The sequence below is a fragment of the Musca vetustissima genome, unplaced genomic scaffold (genome assembly GCF_032173495.1).
Source record: "Musca vetustissima isolate MV318-11 ecotype Yass unplaced genomic scaffold, APGP_CSIRO_Mvet_v1 utg17544, whole genome shotgun sequence".
NCBI classification, from domain to species: Eukaryota; Metazoa; Arthropoda; class Insecta; order Diptera; family Muscidae; genus Musca; species Musca vetustissima.
In genome coordinates, this window is record NW_026874082.1 from 46,187 (window position 1) to 69,108 (window position 22,922).

The 22,922-nt window shown below is 35.1% G+C and overlaps 1 protein-coding gene across 1 annotated transcript; it reads left to right on the top strand.

Moving 5' to 3' along the window:
- Positions 1 to 16,575: 16,575 nt before the first annotated feature.
- LOC133330761 (AF4/FMR2 family member lilli-like) lies at positions 16,576 to 22,922 on the top strand (the record flags this gene model as incomplete). Its single annotated transcript, XM_061539173.1, has 3 exons — positions 16,576 to 17,278; positions 22,362 to 22,780; positions 22,836 to 22,922. Coding segments are annotated over 3 exons (1,209 nt in total), but the record flags the coding sequence as incomplete, so codon positions are not given.

The following is a 22,922-nucleotide window of genomic DNA, read 5'->3' on the forward strand; positions in this document are numbered from 1 at the left end:
CTTAAAAACAGACAGGAACTAATGAACTGCTTAAAATCAGTGTGGGAAGCTATACCAACAACAATTCTAACAAATCTTGTAGAATCAATGCCATAAAGATGTGTGGCAGTGATAAAAAATAACGGGTATCATACGAAATATTGAAAGTTGCTTAGGTTTCGAACAGCTGCTTTGTGAGTTAGTTTTGTTTTCATTTGTTTATTTTTTTCCAAAGAAATATAATTTAAATTTGTTGTTATTTTCAGATTATAGACACATAGTAAATAAAATATATATTTTTTATAAATCAATTTAACGATATCATATAAGACCATGACTACGTACTAAGGAAAAGTTGCTTAGGTTTCGAACAATACTGTATAGGGACTTTGATACACCATTAACCTTAAATCGGACGAAAATATATATGGGAGCTATATAAAAAACTGAACCGATTTTTCCAAATTTCAATAGAGTTCGTCCTTGGGCTAAACAAATGAGCTGTGCCAAATTTCATCCAATTCCGATTATAAATGCGACCTGTACTTTGTTTGCAATTTAAGACCAACAGACGGACGGACATGCATAAATCGACTCAGAAAGTGATTCTATGCATGTGTGAACCATGTGTCTATCTCGTTTCCCTTCCATATGAACAATAGACTTAATACCCTGTACCACAGTGTGGTGAAGGGTATAATAATATTAATAAATATTTTCCTTTACTTAAACTTTGTATAGGCAGAGTAAATAATATACATATGTCTAAATATATACCAATACCATATATAAACACGTCTATTCCATATCAGTGTATGTAATGTCGACAACACAACATATGTCATGCTATGAACTTTAATGTGAACCGTAAGACGTGATCTCATTACTCCGAAAGGTAAATGCACTCTGAAATGTGAGCTAAAAATATAACTTACCGAACTAAAGATATTAAAACAAAACACGTGCAATGAATATAAGGTAGGGCACAAATGACAGAACTTGAGAAAAAAATTAAAGCATAAACAATGTATTTTTTTAGGTCATATATTCTCAGCCGTTTTGTTCTGAAAATTTCTCATAAAAATATATGTTAAAAATTCAAAACATATTGGTCTGCAGAATTTTCATAAAAGTAGTTGTTAAAAATTCAACGTTTATTCTTCTAAAAATATTCCTTAAAAATACACGCTTCTTGGTTTGTACTAATTTCCGACTGTTGAACAGGGGATAATTGATAATTGTATTGAATTGAATTGTGAAAACACACTGAATTGTTAATTGTTAATTGTATTCTTTATTAAAAAAAATAAACATTTATTGTAATTTCAGCAACAAAAAAGGACAATAACACATTCAAAAAAATGATTGCTTTTGTTTTTTGTTGTTGTTGTATTTTATTTGTTTTACAACACAATAAAAACATTTTACACTTCATATACAAGCACAATTAGTTCATATGGCATCATTTACTCTTGACTCATGTTATGGCTCGTTGAAATGTTTTCATTCGGTTTCTGGAATTGGCTAACGCTTGTTGAACACAATCGTACACATACACCCGCATACACTTCTATACTTAAATTAGCACATTTCAAGTACCAATGTACTTAGGTCCATGATATTCATATGCATGAATAATTTTCAAAGTACCAGAACGGTAGACAAGCACACACGCACACACTCAAATACCTAAAACCACAATTCATCAGAGCATAAACAATACCCAAATTATGATACCGTATAGATGCCGACAATGAAGAATACTGAAATATAAAAGGCCATTGTAACCGTTTGACATTTTTGTCCTCAAATATTCCCATAAAAAGTTGTAGCAATGTGGCTATATTAATTCGCAGTAAATATTCAAAAGTACATTCGGTTAGGGTAGAAAAAATATTAAATTGCTTCTTAAAATATTAGGATGTCCGCATCATACAAATGTGCGCTTATTGGTCTGACATATCAGCAAAAATTGTCCCAAAATCCATAATTTTTAGTCCAACATATCCTCAAGAAATCTTCTAATTTTTCTTTTAGGCCCTAAAAAACGATGTTTATTGGTCTGATAGTACTTATGGATAATATTCCTAAATATTCAGGCCTTTAAAAAATATTGACTAAAAATCCACGTCCATTGGTGTCCTTTAAAAATATTATTTAAAAATCCACGCTCATTGGTGTCATAGTCCTTTAAAATACATTATTTAAAAATCCCAGCCTATTGGTGTCATGGTCCTTTAAAAAATATTCTTTAAAAATCAACGAATATTGGTGTTATAGTCCTTTAAAAATCCACGCCGTTTGGTGTCATAGTCCTTTAAAAAATATTCTTTAAAAATCTCAGCCTATTGGTGTCAGGGTCTTTTAATAAATATTCCTTAAAAATCCACGTCTATTGGTGTCATAGTCATTAAAAAATATTCTTTATTCATATTGGTGCCATAGTCCTTTAAAAAATAATCTTTAAAAATCTTAGCCTATTGGTGTCAGAGTCCATTAAAAAAATATTCTTTAAAAATCCACGCCCATTGGTGCCATAGTCCTTTAAAAATATTCTTTAAAAATATCAGCCTAATGGTGTCAGGGTCCTTTAAAAAATATTCTCTAAAAATCAACGACCATTGGTGTAATGGTCCTTAAAAAATACTCTTTCAAAATCTACGCATATTGGTGTCATAGTCCTTTAAAAATGTTATTTAAAAAGTCCATTGGTGTCATAGTCCTTTAAAAAATATTCTTTAAAAATTTCAGCCTATTGGTGTCAGGGTCTTTACCAAATATTCTTTAACCAGTAAGGAAAGTAGTAAAGTCGGACGGAGCCGACTATATAATACCCTTCACCACTTACAACAGATAAGTCCTAACAGACGTCGCATTTTTTTCATTCTGCCAACCGATACTAAATTTTTCATTTGGTCAGATATAGAAGCTATATCTAAATCTGGACCGATTTTCAGGAAACTTAACACACATCATTCTATCGAAAGATATGTACACCATTTACCTTAAATCGGAGGAAAATATATATGGGAGCTATATTTAAATCTGAACAGATTTTCAGGAAACTTAACACACATCATTGTAGACCTAATTCATTACGCTGTGCCAAATTCCGTGCAAATCGAAAGATATATAGGGACTTTGGTGGATCATTTACATTAAATCGGACGAAAATATATATGGGAGCTATATCTAAATCTGAACCGATTTTCACGAAACTCTACACACGTCATTCTAGGCCTAATTCATTACGATGTGCCAAATTCCGTCCAAATCGAAAGATATATAGGGACTTTGGTGGACCATTTACATTAAATCGGACGAAAATATATATGGGAGCTATATCTAAATCTGAACCGATTTTCAGGAAACGTAACACACATCATTCTATACCTAATTCATTACACTGTGCCAAATTTCGTGCAAATCGATAGATATATAGGGACTTTGGTGGACCATTTACATTAAATCGGTCGAAAATATATATGGGAGCTATATCTAAATCTGAACCGATTTTCACGAAACACACATCATTCTATACCTAATTCATTACGCTGTGCCAAATTTCGTGCACATCGAAAGATATATGGGGACTTTGGTGCACCATTCACATTAAATCGGATGAAAGTATATATGGGAGTTATATCTAAATCTGAACCGATTTTTCCCAATTTCAATAGGGTTCGGGCCAAATAAGTGACCTATGCCGAATTTCATCCAAATCGGATCATAAATGGGACCTGTACTTTGTTCACAAAAATACATGGACGGACAGACGGGCGGACAGACAGACGGACATGCGTAAATCGACTCAGATCGTGATTCTATGCATATTCTCAAAAGGAACCATGTGTCTATCTCGTTTAGTTTTTCCTGTTACAAAAATATGCACAAAGACATATTCTAAGTATGTATATTGACTTTCCCTCCAAATGTCTATTATTCGTATTCCCCACACAAAAAATAAAATCTTCTAGATTTGGTATCACACATGGTTTCTGTCTGTCTGTCGGTTTTTTTGCCACACCTTTTCACATTTGTCGTAATAATCCAGTTTCCACGGCAAACATAGAATAAAAACGTTCTCAACCCAATTCCGCTACCGTCACATGGAATGTTATTGTTTTTGTTGTTGATTGAATTTGAAAGGATTCGCCATTGGGGATATTTTTATTGTAAAATTATGAAACACGATTGTTTACTTAACACAACTGCTGGTTACAGGCGGAACGATGGCAATAACTATAGCATTGCAATCCATGTTCCCAGACACACACACACACCGACCTATACGCTAGCAGAGATATAACCGTAGGGCAATTGAAGGAGGAGAAGAGCAAACGTTGCTTAAAATCAATTCATTCAGTTTATATCAATAAAAATAAAGAACTGTCACATCGAAAATTGGGGCTTTTGATGAATATTTTTTAAAGAACTACCAAATGTAACATGTTTAAAGAAATGTTTTTAGAAAAAGAAAGAAACGAATATCTGTGGAATTTTAAAGAATAAAAAGCGTGCATTTTTTATTTTCAGAATTTTTAAAGATTATTTTAAGAGGGACTTGTGGATTTTTAAAGGAATCAGAAAGTCATTGGGATTGGATTTTAAAGAATACTTTTGGAGAAAGTAGCAGATCAATGATCGTGGACTTTTAATGAATATTTTTATGACAGTCAACTGACAAATAAATATTTTTAAAACAGTGAGTGGAGCAGTATAGTCGGACGAGGCCGATCATATGATACCCTACACAACTTCCACGAAAATCTAACTTTCTGTGGTTCTATATTCAGAGCTTTGATAATATTTCTCGTCCAATCCAATAAAACACAAAAAAATAAGTTTACGGTCCACATCATCATAAAATCCTTATCTGATCATCACCGAAAATTATAGGCGTTGTCCTGGACCATAACTGGAATCTAATGGAATCCGCCCTCTAGTGTGGTAATGGGTTACTAAATAATATCTGAATACGTAAGCACCTGTAAATATTTACGTGTAACTCCCACATTTGAGTACATACGACCATATAATTGGTATCAATTTAAAGGTCAACCACTCCTCTTCAACATACGGTCAACTTCTAGGGTCTAAGTCCTTCAGGAGCAAATATATACGCCATAGAATACAAAGTTTGTAATTTTTCACACAAAAGTCAGGGTCCATTTGACCCGCTAAATATTGACCAATCCATATCAAAATATGCATGCTTATTCCTTAAACCAATCATCTTCACCATGTAAAATTTCGCGATGTTAGGGCCATGATTGCTTTTACCAAAAACAATAGGGGTCTTCATTGGTCAGAACCCATCCTACATGCAAAATTTCGTGAAGATTGGTCCATATATATAATGGACAGACGGACGGACACACATGTCTAGATCGACTCAGCTAGTCGAGATATGACGATCGGTATACTTAAAGGTGGGTCCAGGACTAATATTTCGCGCCGTTACAAACTCTTGGGGCTGCACAAAGCTATACTACCCTGACAACATTGTTGTGTAGGGTATACAAATATTTCTAGAAACGTGGATTTACAAAAAAAAAAACTATTTTTTGAACGACCCTAAACACCAAGACGTTTGACCTTTTAAAGTATAATTATTTTACAATGACCCACAGTCCAAAAAGCGCGGATTTTTAAATGATAATTTCAGATCGACCCAAGGCTTTCTTAATGATGTTCTAGGACGACCCACAGGCCAGAAGGTGTGGATTTTTAAAGAATATTTTTAGAATAACCCACAGACCAAAGAGCGTGGCCTTTTAAAGAATATTTTTACAACAACCCACAGGCCAAGAATCGTGGTTTTCTAAAGAATATTTTTATAATCAATATTTTATAATCAATATTTTCACAATGCCTATCAGAATAATATTTTTAAAAGGATCAATCCAATAAGCGTGGATTTAAAAAGAATATTTTTTTTACAATAATTTTTACTAATAAGCACGAATTAAAAAAAAAAATATTTTACAAAAATTTTTACTAATAAGCATGAATTATAAAAAATTATTTTTACACAGACTCTAAAATTAATAATCGCGATTTTGAAGCAATATCTTTAAAGGGGCTACCAGATCAATAAACGTGTATTTATCTGAGATATTTCTACAATAACTATCATAGCAATAAGCGCGGATACTTAATAACAATTTTTGCAAGGACAATCAGACATATGAACATAGTTTTATAAAGAAGTGTGTTAATTTAATAAATATTTTCTATTTTCTAAAAATCATATCTACATCAAATCAAAAACTAACAGTTTTTATTATTAAATAAAAACAAAAACTGATTTAATGTAAAGCAAATATCAATCGGAGACCCGTTGAATATTTGGATAAATATCTGATAAACATGAGAAGTTTGGTGCACCATAACGTTCGAAATATTATTTCGAAAATATAAAAATGTCATTATGTTTTGTGCATATCGGCCACATTTACGCTAATTCGGAGAAAATATATATGTCCCTACAAAATTTCAAGTGAAAATCTCAAGAACTCTTGCAAAATATATAGCCGATTTTTTGTGTCAGCTAAAATCGGACGAAACTATATAACTTTAAACGCGTTTTATCTAAACATTGGTTTTGGGAATGGCGGGCACGATAACTCTAAAACTAATAGCCCAATCAAATCCAAATTTTTACACGTTTCTCTGTGAGTGTACAGCTATCGTATGAAATAGGATTAAGCCAATCGGTGAAAATCTTCCTTATTTTTGAACTTGGGTTTTGGTCAAAAAATCGGCGATTTTCCAAAAATATGTTTTCAAAGGTCCGCCAATTTGTTAATTTTAGAGCGAAGTCAAAAATCTTAGTTCATACGGGAGTCAGACATGTACTCTTTCTAACACCGTTGAAATTTTCGGATTCCGATGTTACAGTGAGGAGTTATCATGTCCGCCATCAAAAAAAAAGGACTTTTCTTTAATTAGTATTTATTTATTATTAATTATTTACCAGCCCATTTAAAATCTTGAAAAATTAAAATCGTATGAAATAGGGTTAAGGGGGTGTTACCCTTAAATAAAACCAATTCAAACAAAATATTAATCTGGAGATTTCTTTGCGGTTATTTATTTACTGCAATGATTGGTGATTTATATTGATTGTTGAAATTTTCTACCCAATATAGCCTTCGTTTGGTTTTGTTCATTTTCCATATTATCAGATTTAGTTGTTGCTGTTGTTCTCTATGCTAGCTTGGCATTTAAAATCAATTTGTGAATATTAGCTAACATTATTTTCTCTTCCATATTTATACTAGAGGAAAAACAAAAGCAATTTAGAACAATTTAAAACCATAGAATGAATATCTTCGACACACATACTGCAGTGGTATCGTCTGTCTGTTTTCATTCCGACAATCTTTCCGGTTGGCAAACAAACGAAAAATTCAACTTTCATTTCAATTCAATGTGACTCTTGAAGGGATTTTTATTTTCTATTGGTGCCGGTTGTTCGCCGCCATCAAGGTGAGAACGAGGGAGTTCAACCATAATAACATTTACACACATTTTTAAATTGTTTCACAATCATTTAGCCTGTTACCACCTACTACTACCCAACCGATGTTGTGATACGGAACTCGTTTTGCCGCCTTACACCCAATCGGAAAACCCGGAAATTGAAGAAAGTGAATGTGTGCGTGTTATTTGTATTCACAATATCGATAGACATCCCACCGGTATGGCTCATATCGGAATATGTTTTGCATAAAATTGTGACGCATCCTTGCTTTACATCCTCTACGAGGTTTTGTGTATTTTTACCTCCTCCTTATCACATCACCCGGTAAAGTGGGAATAAAATCGATGACTACGTTTACAGAATAATAAACAAATAGTGATAAGTGTTCCATGAGTTTCTTTCGCAGATTCGAAAAGAAACTTCTTTGTGGATTGAAACATAGTTCTGTGCTAATGAAAAGGTTAAAATAAGTCGTATGGCCAACATGAACTTTGGAAAGTTGGTGCAGCGCATTTAATGAACCCTATCCAAAATCGGCGATAATTGGTACATATTTAGATTCAGCGTCCACGTATGGTATTTCGATTTCACGTTAGAGTCCAAAAGACGTTTGTCCGACGTAGACGAAATTTTGCACAGCGTTCCAAATTCAAGCAAGAAAATTATGGCCATTTGCCACAATATTGTTAGTCCCATAAGAAAGGCATTACCTTTTACAACCAACCTAAAGGACTGCAATACCTTTCATTTACATAAAAACAGTTGAATAAATAAATATTTTAAATTTTCTGTTTATCATTTTCATGTTTTCGATTTTTTTGGCCAACATCTTATTTATCACAAATCTCAAAAGCTCTTGCAAAACATCTTCTTTAACATGGGACATGAATGGTATATTCATGTGCACCATTGCTATCTCAACTGGAATTAATTCTCTTGACGACTTTTCATGTGGCACTAAACGACGTCTTCACATTTTTATCCACAAAAATATGTAAATTTTGCATAAAGAAATAAAAAAACTTTTGCTGGAGTAGTTATGAGTATGCTTTTATGGGTAATTTGTATCCTTTACGAATAAATTGTATCCTTTACGAATAAATAAAATATTCTTTAAAAATGCACGATCTGATGGTTCCTCTAAAAATATTCTTTAAAAATCCACGCTTATTGATCTGATGGTACTTCTAAATGTATTATTTAACAAGTGAAAAGCGTTAAGTTCCGGCGGGCCGATCTTTGGATACCCTCCACCATAGATATACTGACATGTACTTGAAATGAAAATATAGGGAAAATACCAAAAAGTGGACCTATATCGACATTTCCACAAACCGGTTATGTAAAACACAATGTAAACTATAAAACAAATTTCAGAAATTTTTAATGGACGAGTATACCCTCAGCTTTATGGATAATGAGGGTGTATACACTTTGACACGGTTAAAATGGTTCTAGACCCCATGTTTCTTTGGTCCAAATTTGTTTCAGAAAATGTTGATTTCATCCAAACTTTGACCATCTTATTATTTCATCCAAACTTAGTTCAAGTTCGAAAATGGGGAATATCGGTCCAAAGAGGTGTATGTAAATCTGAACCGATTTTCACGAAACTTTGCACACATTATTCTAGATTTAATTCAGTGCGCTATCCCAAAATCAAAATATATATGGGGACTTTGGTGCACTATTTACCTAAAATCGGGCGAACTATATATGGGAGCTATATCTAAATCTGAACCGATTTTCACAAAACTTAGCACACGTCTTTATAGACTTTATTTAGTGAACTATGCCAAAATTCGTGCAAATCGACGGATTTTCAGGGACTTTGGTGCACCATTTACCAAAAATCGGGCGAAACTATATATGGGAGCTATATCTTAATCTGAAACAATTTTCACGAAACTTAGCACATATCATTCTAGATTTAATTCAGTACGCTATGCCAAAATTCGTGCACATCGAAAGCTTTTCAGGGACTTTGGTGCAACATTTACCTAAAATCGGACTAAACTATATATGGGGGCTATAGGTAAATCCGATCCGATTTTCACGAAATTTAGCACATATCATTCTAGACTTAATTCAGTACGCTATGCCAAAATTCGTGCAAATCAAATGATTTTCAGGGACTTTGGTGCAACATTTACCTAAAATCGGGCTAAACTATATATGGGGGCTATAGGTAAATCCGAACCGATTTTCACGAAATTTAGCACACATCATGCTAGATTTAATTCAGTACGCTGTGCCAAAATTCGTGCACATCGAAAGCTTTTCAGGGACTTTGGTGCAACATTTACCTAAAATCGGGCTAAACTATATATGGGGGCTATAGGTAAATCCGAACCGATTTTCACGAAATTTAGCACACATCATGCTAGATTTAATTCAGTACGCTATGCAAAAATTCATGCAAATCGAATGATTTTCAGGGACTAATGTCCTTAAATCGGGCAAAAATATATGTGGGAACTGTGTTCACAAAAATACATGGACGGACGGACATGCATAAATCGACTCAGAAAGTGATTCTATGCACATTCTCAAAAGGAACCATGCGTCTACCTCGTTTCCTTTTGCCTGTTACAATCATATGCACAAAGCCATAATACCCTGTACCACTGTGTGGTGAAGGGTATAAAAACGGGGTTATATGGGGACTACCCCAAAAAGGGGGTGCACTTTAATAATTTTGTTTAGGGAAATTTATTACCATATACGACTACAAAATACCAAACTTCAGTGAACTCGGTTGAAGAACGTGCTCAAGAATCTCAAAGTAGCGAAAATTGGGGGTACCCTTATATGGGGGCTACCAGAAAAATTGGACCTATATTTATAATTTTTGGTGGAGATATTTGGCCCCCAATACGAACCAAATGATCCAAATTTCAGCGAATTCTGTTGAAAAACGCGCTTAAGAACCCCAAAATACGGACATTTGGGGGGGGGTGTATCCTTATATGGGGGCTACAAGAAAAAATGGACCTATGTTTATAATTTTTAGATTTGGTACCCAATAAGAACTTAAAACATTAAATTACAGCCAATTTGATTGAAAACTACGATCAAAACCCCCAAAATACTGAACATTAGAGGGTAGCGTTATATGGGGGCTACAAGAAAAAATGGACCTATATGTATAATTTTTTGTGGACAAATTGGATACCCAATAGCAACTCAATATACCAAATTTCATCGAATTCGGTTGAAAACGCGCTCAAGAACCCCAAAATACGGAAAATTGGGGGGTACCCTTTACATGGGAACTATGCCGAAACGAGGACCGATATATCCCATCTTCGAACTTGACCTGCCTGCAGACAAAAGACGACTCTGTGCAGAATTTTGGCGATCTATCTCAACTCGTTTAGAGGCTAGAGTGATTACAACAGACGGACATGGTTAGATCGTCTTAGAATTTTATGCTGATCAAGAATATATATACTATATAGGGTCGGAAATGATTATGTCGATGAGTTACAAACGGAAAAACAAAATTAATATACCCTCCATACGATGGTGGACGGTATATAAATGCACGCTTATTGATCTGATGGTTCCTCTAAAAATATTTTTTAAAAATGCACGCTTACTGATCTGATGGTGCCTCAAAAAATATTCTTTAAAAATCCACGCTTATTGAAATGATCGTTCCTCTAAAAATGTTCTTTAAAAATCCAGTTTATTGATCTGATGGTTCCTCTATAAGTATTCTTTAAAAATGCACGCATATTGAATTGATGGTTCCTCCAAAATTATTCTTTAAAAATCCACGCTTACTGATCTGATGGCTCCTCTAAAAATATTCTTTAAAACTACACGCTTATTGATCTGATAGTTCCTCTGAAAGTATTCTTTAAAAATTCACGCTTATTAATCTGATAGTTCCTCTAAAAATATTCTTTAAAAATCCACGCTTATTTATCTGATGGTTATGGATCCACGGTTATGGATCTAAATGTCCTCGTAAAAATATTCCTTAAAGCCCACTCTTTCTCATATCTGCACTTTATTTAACAATTACATATCAAAATACCTTCCAGACATTATCTGCATTTTCTTCAATACACATGTTTGCATGTTCTTCATTTCATTCGATATGCTATTCGAAGGCACTTTACAAGACAATTTATTTTTAATTTATTTAATAAATTAATTCAATTTTCGGACAGAAATGGATACATGTTCGAAAGTTGAAATGAATGGCAAAAGAAGAATGTTTCATTGTCGGACGTAAACAAATAAAAGTGTATCCATTTAAAACTTTGTCACCAAACTTTGTTGTTATGGAGCGAGAGAGGGAGGGGAGAGAAAACCAAAACCATTGCATTGATATGTTTGTATTTGTATTTAAGGGAGACTGTGTGTGTATGAGTGTCTACGATTTCCATTTGTCCGTGTGACACTAATGTCTTCTGACATTCAAAACTGCCAACACGATAAGCTCCATTGACTTTTGGTTGGACGCACGCATACACAAAAGCATACACAATGGGTTTTGCAGCCGCAGTATGCAGGATGGTCTTGTATGTACTGTATATGTGTCTGGCTAACCTATGGGCAGACAGTCGGACTGGCAATGAAGGTGAAATAACTGTCACCAACAGAAACAACTGCAATATTCCTCCCAACACATACACATGCACATTTATACCTGCCGAATAACATAGAAGCGTAAACGTTTAGTTATGGTTGACCGAAAACAACCAACATTTTTGTAAATGTAATTTTCAAAAAAAAAAAAAATTAAAACGATAAACTTTTAACAATAAACCATTAAACTTCGTGACAGCTAAATCGAGGACTTAGTAGAATATTAATGAGGTACTTTTCTCATATAAACGAATTGAATTGTAAAAGTTACGATTGAAAAAACAATTATCTGATACCTGACACAGTGGTACATGTGTATTCAGCACAATGCAAAAAAACGAATCATGACATATTGCGTACAAGGTCTGCTATATACTTTTGGCTTCGACAACACCAAGTGTAGTGTGGATTGACAACTTTCGACGTGGATTATCATGACATTTTTTCATTGAACACTTCTTCCACGAACATACATTCGGAATGGCATGAACGCAGTTTTACAATCGCCAAAAAAAAAAACAAGAACAAAAATTCGCAGCTTCAAAAGACACATATATACATTTTATACAACAGCAAAACAGCAATCGGTTGTGTGTGACTTCGAAGACAAGCCAAATCCAACGAAAGTTGTTCATTCTGCTATGCGGCGATTGAACCGTATAATCAACGTAGGACGGTCAGTTCTAAATGGTACATCACAAGTTGTTGGCCTAAAGTCTCTAAAGAAATTCGAAAAACGAACAAGAGAAGACGAATCGTTGTGCATCATTACAAAGCGACTCCTCTCACACATCGGATCAAACCATTTTTAACCGGTCATCTGCCGTACAATTCTGACTTGGCACCCAATGACTCCTTTTAATTCCTGCTTATCAGAAAAAAGACGTGGTGAACGATTGCCGTTTTCAGAAGATAATACGAGCGCTTTCAAGCGCATAAAATATTATATAAATCATCATGGAATCTAATTTAAACCAGTAAGGAAATTAGTAAAGTCGGAATGGGCCGAATATATGATACCCTTCAACACTTTGTGTATATTATACATATGTATCCGAACTTAAATATGAGATATTTATCTATAAGTAAACCGAAGAACATTAATCCCAACACATGCCATTTTGCAAGCTATTCTAAATTTTGTAAATAGATTTAAAAGAAATTTTACACAATGCAAATCGAAAGATATATGGGACTTCAGTGCACCGAAAATTATTACTAATGTTCAGTACAGCCCTTCTAATTACTTGTCCAGATACCCTTCCCTTGTGTTGTGATCCTCTTATTCCTATTGGAGCCTATACATCGACTCGAAAAAACACAAAAGATTTAGTTTTCGGTCCACTTCATCACAATATAATTATCTGATCGGCACCGAAAATTGTAGGAACTAACTGGAACTTCATGGAACATTTTAAAGCGATCAGCGCTATATTTCCACCCTCTAGTGTGATAAAGGGTTACTAAAATAATATCTAAATACATAAGCACTTGTAAATATTGAAGTGTAACTCCCACATCTGAGTACATACGACCATATAATTGGTATCAATTTAAAGGTCAACCACTGCCCTTGGATATACCAACAACTTTTCGGGTCGATGTCCTTCAGGGGTAAATCTATTCGCCATAGAATACAAATTTTGTAATTTTTCACTCAAAAGTCGGGGTCCATTTGGCCCGCTAATCAAAACAGGCATGCTTATTCTTTGGCCCGATCCCCTTCCCTATGCAAAAATTCGCGATGTTTAAACCATAATTGCGGCCTCTGGAGCGACCTGAAAATCAGACAAAAATAAAGTTTTTGGTCCATTTCATCCTCTAAATATTAACTGATCTTTCCCAAAAACAATAGGGGTCTTCAATGGCCAGAACACATCCTACATGCAAAGTTTCGTGAAGATTGGTCCATAACTGTGGCCTGTATCGTGTTTACAAATTATAATGGACAGACGGACGGACAGACACTTGTCTAGATCGGCTCCGTTAGACGAGATAAGACGATCGGTATACTTAAAGGTGGGTCTAGGACCAATTTTTTGGCGCGTTACAAACTTTTGGGACTACACAAAGCTATAATACCCTGACAACATAGTTGGGTAGGGTATAATTAATACCACCTGAAGACAAATGGAAAATCATATGAAAATCATTTGATAAAGATCGGTCAATATTTAGCGGGTCAAATGGACCTTGACTTTTGTGTGAAAAATGACAAAATGTGTATTCTATGGCGTATATATTTGCCCCTGAAGGACCTAGACCCAAAATATATTGACCTTTAGTCATATAATACCCTTCGCAAATTGCGACCATATAACGGGGCCGACCATAATAATATGGTCGGCCTCGTCCGACTATACTGCTCCGCTCACTGGTTTTTAATAATAGTTAGGTTAGACTGGGTAGCATTTTGTTTAGAGCTCTGTATCTCAGTACTTATTCAACAGAATCATAACAATTTTGTGGCTGGTTATTGTCCTCAGATAGATACATACATACATACAAATTCGTATCAAAACATATTATGTATTGGTATTAGTAAAATATTTCTACAGTTTTGTCACTAAGAAAAATACGTACTTTGGGTCTTATGCTTGTAATTTCTACCCGTATTAAAGAATTTTGTAAAGACAAATATAAAAACAGTTAGAGGAAAATATTATGTTGCCATTTCAAATTGCCGAATCTACCCAAATGTATTTTTCTAGTTCTATTCAATTTTTCTCACCAGTATTCAAAAAAGATTATGGTTTTACTGATTTTTATAAGAATATACATTGCAATTAATGTTATAACATTATAACATTTTTATTTTTTAATTGGTCTTTGGATACTACTGTGTCAGGTTACTACAAATTTTAAATTTGGATAAAACATACCTGTATACAGTGGTCAATATGGGTCTAACTTTTGATTAATAGTAAACGACCATTTTCTATAATATAATACTATAATACTATAATTCACCATGGATCCTGCTCTGCCAAAAATAATAATCTCTGCAAAACATTTACCTACACCGTAAAAAGTTCTAATGGCTGATATTAATTTGACATGACTATAATTAGTCGGTACCTCCGCCACAACACGAAAGTGAACAACAACAACCCACTAAATTACCTTAACAACAACAATAATATTAAAAAATTACCAAAAACAAATACCATTTAAATGGCATCACAAGTACATACGCAATTTGCCCATAAGGATGGTATTTTATATAAAATGAGGCAGAGAGTAGGCATGACATTTTATACAGCATTAATTGGTATAAAATTCGAATAACAAGGCCATAACACAAAAAGCATAAAACACAAACACACACACGCACACGCACATAGAGCAGAAAAGCCACCGCATATTTTTCCAACTATGGAACGAATTACACAACAACAAAAAACACAAACAAACAAACAGGCAAACAGGCAAGCAAGCAGCCAGCCAACCAGTCCACCAACCACTACTAACACTAAACGCTCTAGCCTAATCAATGTGTAATGTGATTTAATAAAATACCATAATTTGATTTTATTACAGCCACAAAATTCACAACAGCATCAAGAGAGCAGTCATAACAATAGCAATAAAAACAAAACACAAACAAGTAAACAACAGCCCATACAACTAACCAACCCAACGACCGACCAACCGACCTTCCAAACCCAACTAACTAACAGCAGCCAAGCGTAGCATCCAACAAAAAATAACAACAAAACCGTTTCATCAAATGTCCAAACTAAATTTGCTAAAGCCCAAACAAGCAACAAGTGAATAGAACCAGTTCACATACACCCATACAACTGTACTAATACTATTACAACTACTAATACTACTACTTCTACTAAAACGTCAATTAAAATTTAACAAAACAAAATTTGTGTAGCCTCCAGCCAATGAGACCATAATACGACCGCATGTAATTAACATTGGCATACTTGTTCCAAAAAGCAGCATCAACAACTACAACTACAACAACGACAGAATCAACCCATCTGAATTGTTTGTGTAATACAACTCTCAAGCCTATGTATGTACGTGTGTATGTGTGTGTGCCTTTGATGCTTGATCACCGCACTCAACTTATTTAATATTGTCCTCAGTGGGCTCACCATTTAATACAACAAAAATCCTGTTAATAAAATTACACTCGCATACTGGCTCACATGTACGCACACTCACACAACAGGCACAGACACGCAACAAGGCCAGTAATTAAGTCATTCAGCGACCACAAAGAAGAATAGGCCACAGCTACAAGGACGTACACTGGGGCTATAAACCACAATAACTTATCGCAAATATTATTTGTTTGACCCACCAACAAACTGAAACACACACTTTCGGTATCTTCACAGCCTGCCATACAAAGCCCCCAACCCCTTCGGAGAACCACAAATTTTACCCTCCCACTTGATTAAGTGAAAGTTGCCAAAATAGCGCTACATTGGAGAAAATTAAAAGAGCACATCTTGCAAACACGGACCCATAAACCACATGAACAGGTCGAGGAGGCATCATTGTCCACATATCAGGCTTTTGGTGGCGATATCCAGCCAGAGCCACTGTCGAACAATCATGAAGCTATAGACAGGTTGCAGCAGCAACAAGGACAATCCCCACATCATCCTTCCCCCCATCATCATCATCATCAGCAGCAGCAACAACAGCAGCAGTATCAGTTTCAGCCATACCATCATCATACCTCTCCCTTGGCTAAAACGAATTTAGGACACCACCAACAACAACAGCAACAAAGTGCAGTTGCTGTTGCAGGTGGTTCTTCGGCCGTTTCGTCTAATTCGACAGCAACAAAAACTGCAGCCACGGCGACTACAGCGGCCAGACGATATTCCCGGTTCGAATGCACGCCAGATGAGTTGGAACGACGTGTGAGCAGTGGTAGTACAGGTGCAGCAAGTTCCGGCGGTAGTGTTGGCAATATTTTCGGACGATCAGTGGGATCCGGTGATCATCAAAATAGTGGGATTAGCAGTAGTGGTGATGTAGGTCAGAAACAACAGCAACAACATCAGCAGCAACACCAACAGGCGACACAATACATTGGTGCACGTTCCTATGCAGAGGCCAGATTTAAACGTGGCAGTGTTTACGGTGATACATCGAATAAATATTCAACGATTGGTGGCAGTAGCAGTAGTGGTATTAGTGGCAGTTATGCCAGTGGTCTGGATGCCAGTCAGAGAGGTAAGTAAAGCTAAATCGGGAATAAATCTAGGCCAATTGATAACACAAAATCGATGCGACATTAAAAAAAAAAATAAAATCGAGCAGAGTGAAATGTGTTGTATAAATTGAAATTTTACAAAAATTAGGATTAACAATTAAAATTAAAAAAAAAAATGTGAGTAACATCAGAAAACTATATTCGAAATGTAGTGGTAACTTCTTGTAGTATTTTATAAATTATTTTCTAATATGTACTTTATGTGCTGAGAAAATTTGCAGACACTGAGAGTGAAAAAATGTGGCTGGTAGCTTCAATATACAGCGAATTAAAAATGATCTTTGTAAGCGGCATATTTCTGTCCATGCATGGTCTTATATTTTCTGGACAATTTTTTTTAATCACCAGGAACTGATGATATTCCAGAGATTACAGCCACTTCGGTGGGAAAATACAATTCAAACCTTAAAAATACAGAAAATTCGGATAATATGGAGCCTATGTAAAAAAGATAAATCAATATGAAAAGCAATGTGCAAACTCGAAGAACACCATACACCAAATTCTTTTCGACGACGGACAGGGTAGGCGAATGTCAAATTCCCTCGCAATTTAAAAGAGTACATAGCTGGCTCTTTTATGAACTAGGATTATTGATTTCGCTCCAAAAATTAGCAGAATTTTGTACCCAGGAAAATTATTTATTTAAAACCCAAGGTGGAAAATAAGAAAGATATTGGAAGATTATTTTCATTTTCCCTAGTTCATACAATACATATGTAGGTCCATAATGACGTGTAATAATTTGGAACTAATTGGATTTTTTGAAACCGATAAAGGAGGAGTCCCATAAAACAGTTCACACACAATACAGCCCGAAGAAATGTTATCTGAAAAATTCACGCTTTTATAAACCGCATCTTCAATATAAACCAAACGATATTCTCTAAAATTCCGATATTAAATAGGGCCCGAAAAAATATTCCTTAAAATCCAGGGCTCTAATATGGCCCGAAATAATATTATTGATAAATTTCGCACCTTTGATATGACTCAGAAAATATATTATGTCTTGATTTAGATTAGACGAGTTTACTTGCGGCAATTCTTGTCGTTCTCTTTTGAACTTGCTTCGTGCGTTTATACAAGGCAATTCGGTTTCCAAAATATTTTTCTATTTGTTGTTTTTTCACAAACCTTTAACAGGGCCGGACAAAATATTCAAAAATTCTACATGACAAAATACAATTTGGAAACTTCAAATAAATATTATCTAAAAAATCAATTTCATTAATAGTCTCAAAAATATTCTTTAAATATTCCGTAAGGCTCAAAACAATATACCATGCATATAACACTGTGCGACCAAATTTTGGTGGGCGAAAAATTCGTATTGGGGATGAAAGACCTTGGTGAGTATATAACCAGTAAGGAAAGTTCAAAAGTCGGACGAGGCCGAATGTGATACCCTTCACCACTTTGGGTACATACAAGAAATGTTAATATCTACAATATCCTGGAGGACCCTTGAAATAAAATCGGGCGAAATAAAATGTGCTATCTATATAAATATTTGAACCAATTGAAAAACCCCATACACATACCATTCTGAAATCAATGAAAAATTTCATGTCAAACGGACAGACATGGATTCTTGGGTGTACCATTTGTATGAAATCGAGTCAAAATATGTATGGGAAATTATCCGATTTGGATGAAATATGCCATAGCTCATTTATTTTGCACAGGGACGACCCCTATTGGAATTGGGTAAAATCGGTTCAGATTTAGATATAGCTCCCATATTTATTTTCGTCCGATTTAAGGTAAATGGTGTAACAAAGTCCCCATAAATATGTTTCGATTTGCACGAAATTTGGTATAGCCTATTGAATTAGGTCTAAAAATATGTGTGCTAAATTTCGTGAAAATCGTTTCAGATTTAGATATAGCTCCCATATATAGTTTCGCCCGATTTTAGGTAATTGGTGCACCAAAGTCCCTGAAAATCATTTGATTTACACGAATTTTGGCATATCGTATTGAATGACGTGAGCTAAGTTTCGTGAAAATCGGTTGATATTTAGATATAGCTTCCATATAAGGTTTAGCCTGATTTTAGGGAAATGGTGCACCAAAGTTCCTGCAAATATTTTGATTTGCATGAATTTTGGTATAGCGTAAGTCTGGTATGATGTGTACACCTCCTATATATATTTTCGTCCGATTTTAAGTTAATGGTACACTAAAGATCCATAGCTAAACCGATTGACACAACGTAGTGAAGTTAATATAAATTAATCTCTGGCAAGTTTGCTTGAAATCGGTTCAGATATAGATATATCGTAGCTTCCATATATATTTTCAACTTATTTATGTTAATTGTACACCAAATAATCAATAAGTGTCTGATTGAGAATAAATTTTAAACAGTGCAGCGTACCGAATAGCCTGTGTCAAGTTTGCTTAAAATCGATTTACACAAATCTGCCCTCCTGTGCGCAAACGACTCTAAACTTGCCCAAATGAAATGAAATTTAGCATAGGTTTCAGAAAGACATAAAAGTAACATATTTAAGTTCGTTCAATTTGAATTCCTTCAAAAAGGCGACGTCTTTCCGGATAAATGTGTAGAATATACCCAAAGTAGTGAAGGGTATCATATAGTCGGCCCAGTCCGACATTACTACTTTCCTTACTGGTTTGTAATCACTATATTAAATTTAATACCCTCTGCCAAATTTCGTGTAACCACCATTTACATAAAATCGAACGAAAATATAAGACCCAAAAATTTGAACCGATTTCAACAAACCTTATCACGCATCATTTTTTTCTCAATATCATTCAAATATTGGGAGTTTGGTGTATTATTCACAAAAAAATGGACGAAACTATATGTAGGACCTATATCTGAACAGATTTAAAAAAAACTTCGCAGATATCAGTCTGGATCTAATGCAATACTATGTGCAAATTTTGTCCCAATCGGACAAATATTGGGAGTTTGGTGTATCATTCATAAAAAATCGGACGAAACTATATATGGGAGCTATATCTAAATCTGAACCGATTTTTCCCAATTTCAATAGGGTTCGTGCTTGGGCGAAATAAGTGACCTATGCCAAATTTCATCCATTTCGGATCATAAATGAGACCTGTACTTTTTTAACAAAAATACATGGACGGACGGAAGGACGGACGAACGAACATGCATAATTCGACTTTAAAAGTGATTCTATGCATATTCTCAGAAGGAACCATGTGTCTATCTCGTTTCCTTTTGCCTGTTACAAACATATGCACAAAGTCAGTGTGATGAAGGGTATAAAAATACCTCTGAAAATTGCTAAACATTTCTTTAATATGACAATGACACCCATTCTTGTTTTTTTATCGTTGGAGGTTCTAACTATGTTTTCACTTATTTCAATGTTAGAAGAATAAGAATACATTTAAGAATTATTTGTACTCAACCGGACATTTTTACAGGATTACAGAAAACCCTGAAAAGTCTATTCAATAATTAAATGTAAGTTAAAACCGTTTTCCCTACTCCAAGCTTCCAAAACTCTAGGCCCATAAATGAAATAGAATGTTTTGGCGAAGAGATTTGTCACATGGGTACAACTACTATCCAAAAGTCAGTTTACACGTTATAACCACAAAATTATCTGTCATATCATGTGGCCCAACAACATTCGAACTCGAAGTTGTTGTTGTTGTTCTATAGCTCTTGTTATGGCTGCTGTTGACAATTTCATATTTGGGAATTTGAACTTGAATTACACTCCACAAATACACAGTGTCCAATGAATAACAAATTATGACAAATGGATGACACTACCGTATACCCACATAGAAGATAGGTAAACTCTAACCAAAATGTGTATGTAAAGGTGCAGAACTAACATTGGAATGATAGAAATTAAATTTTGCTAAAATTTGTAGATAGAACAATTGGGCATAACACTAAATTATTAGAAATACCTCTATTAGGTTCAAGTTCAAACCAGCATTTAACCTTACATGTCGTAGAAAACGCGCCGTCTATCGACGGTATTGGTCTTACGCATAGATTCACGATTCGTAACCTGTGATTAAAGTCTTCTGAAGTACCGAGATCATATTTTTTCTACGCACGAACCCATCGAGATCAAAAGCTTTATTCTGCCACCAGGTGTTCATGTACTATCGAACGCATACTGGGGGAAAAATGCCCAAGGGTGCCTCCTACTCATGGTTTGCCACATGACGATCTTGATTTAGCACATTACCCACTATATTCGCCTTTGAGCTTGTGTTGGCTATGATTGAATTCAATAAAAAAAGTTAATTAGATTCGTTATAGAATCGTTGACGCAGAAGTCAACATAGAGTCACTTGAGGGTAATATTTATAGACGAACCGATCATCGAAGACCAATATCGTCGATAGACGTTTTATACACATACGCAAAGATTCACGCCGATTCGCCTCTTGTGATTCAAGTCTTCTGAAGTACGGCGATCGTATTTTTTCTACGCACGAACCATTTTCTGGACATCAACAAGAACCTTTTGTGCAGAGAGAACAAAACCTTTGTTAACAGGAGACAAAAATCGGGTGTCGGAGAAAAAAATTATAATATTTCTGCGAATGAATATATTTTGTATTATGATAATATATTTTTCAAAATTATTTACGCAGTTTTGCCATATGTTTATATTTATAGTCTAATTCTGAGCAATGACTTTATAATTTCTAATTACCGACAATTTTTTGTATGGTAAGAGGGGTTTGCAACACATCATGCCAATTACGAACTTTATTTCAAAAAAAAAGAAATGTTACCAGAAATGTCCATAAACAACAAGCCCAATGGAATTTAATCCCAAATTAATTATGATGACATACTGAAATGTCTAGTCTCCTCCATTGACAATTTTCTTTTCATGCCAAAACTCGGCCACAAAATGTTGTTCGTTTTTAGTTTACCATGGAAAGGAAAATAACCGTAACCATGGTACGATTCTATGAATTTATGAGTGAACATAACTCTGCTATTGCACAATGCCCCCACTCTCATTCTCACTCCCTCTCTTATTGTTCGTCTTCTTCCAGGTACTGTGAATGGCTATGAGGTAACATCTAGCAAGCATACGGATGGTGATGGTCCAAAACGAGCACAGCAGGCACACACAGACGGTAGTAATACAGCACCAGCATCGTCATCAGCAACAGGTTCATATTCCGCAAATAGTTGTACCAACACACCTCTGAGGCAACGCCTGCCCTCGCAAGCCGGTCTCAGTGATCTGAGTGCAGCGAATCCTGGTATTTTTGTAGGTGGCATTGGCGGCAGCAACATTTATTGCAACAACATCCAGACACCCAGCACATTTAATAGCAGCAATCTAGGTGTCAATTATTCCAGTGTAGGCGGTGGTGGTGGTCCCAGTGCAGCAAGTGGAACCAACATCAACAGTAGTGGAGGCGGAGGTGGAAGTGGCGGTGGGGCAACTGGTACAGCATCAGGTCCTGTGGGTAGTGGCACAACCGGAAGCGGAGATTGTGGTACAGCATCTGCATCGGCAGCAGCAACAGCCTCAACACCATCAGGTGGCGGTGGCAACAGTGTTCCCAGACGCCAGGGCAGTTTTACGAATGTATTTTCGAAAATAA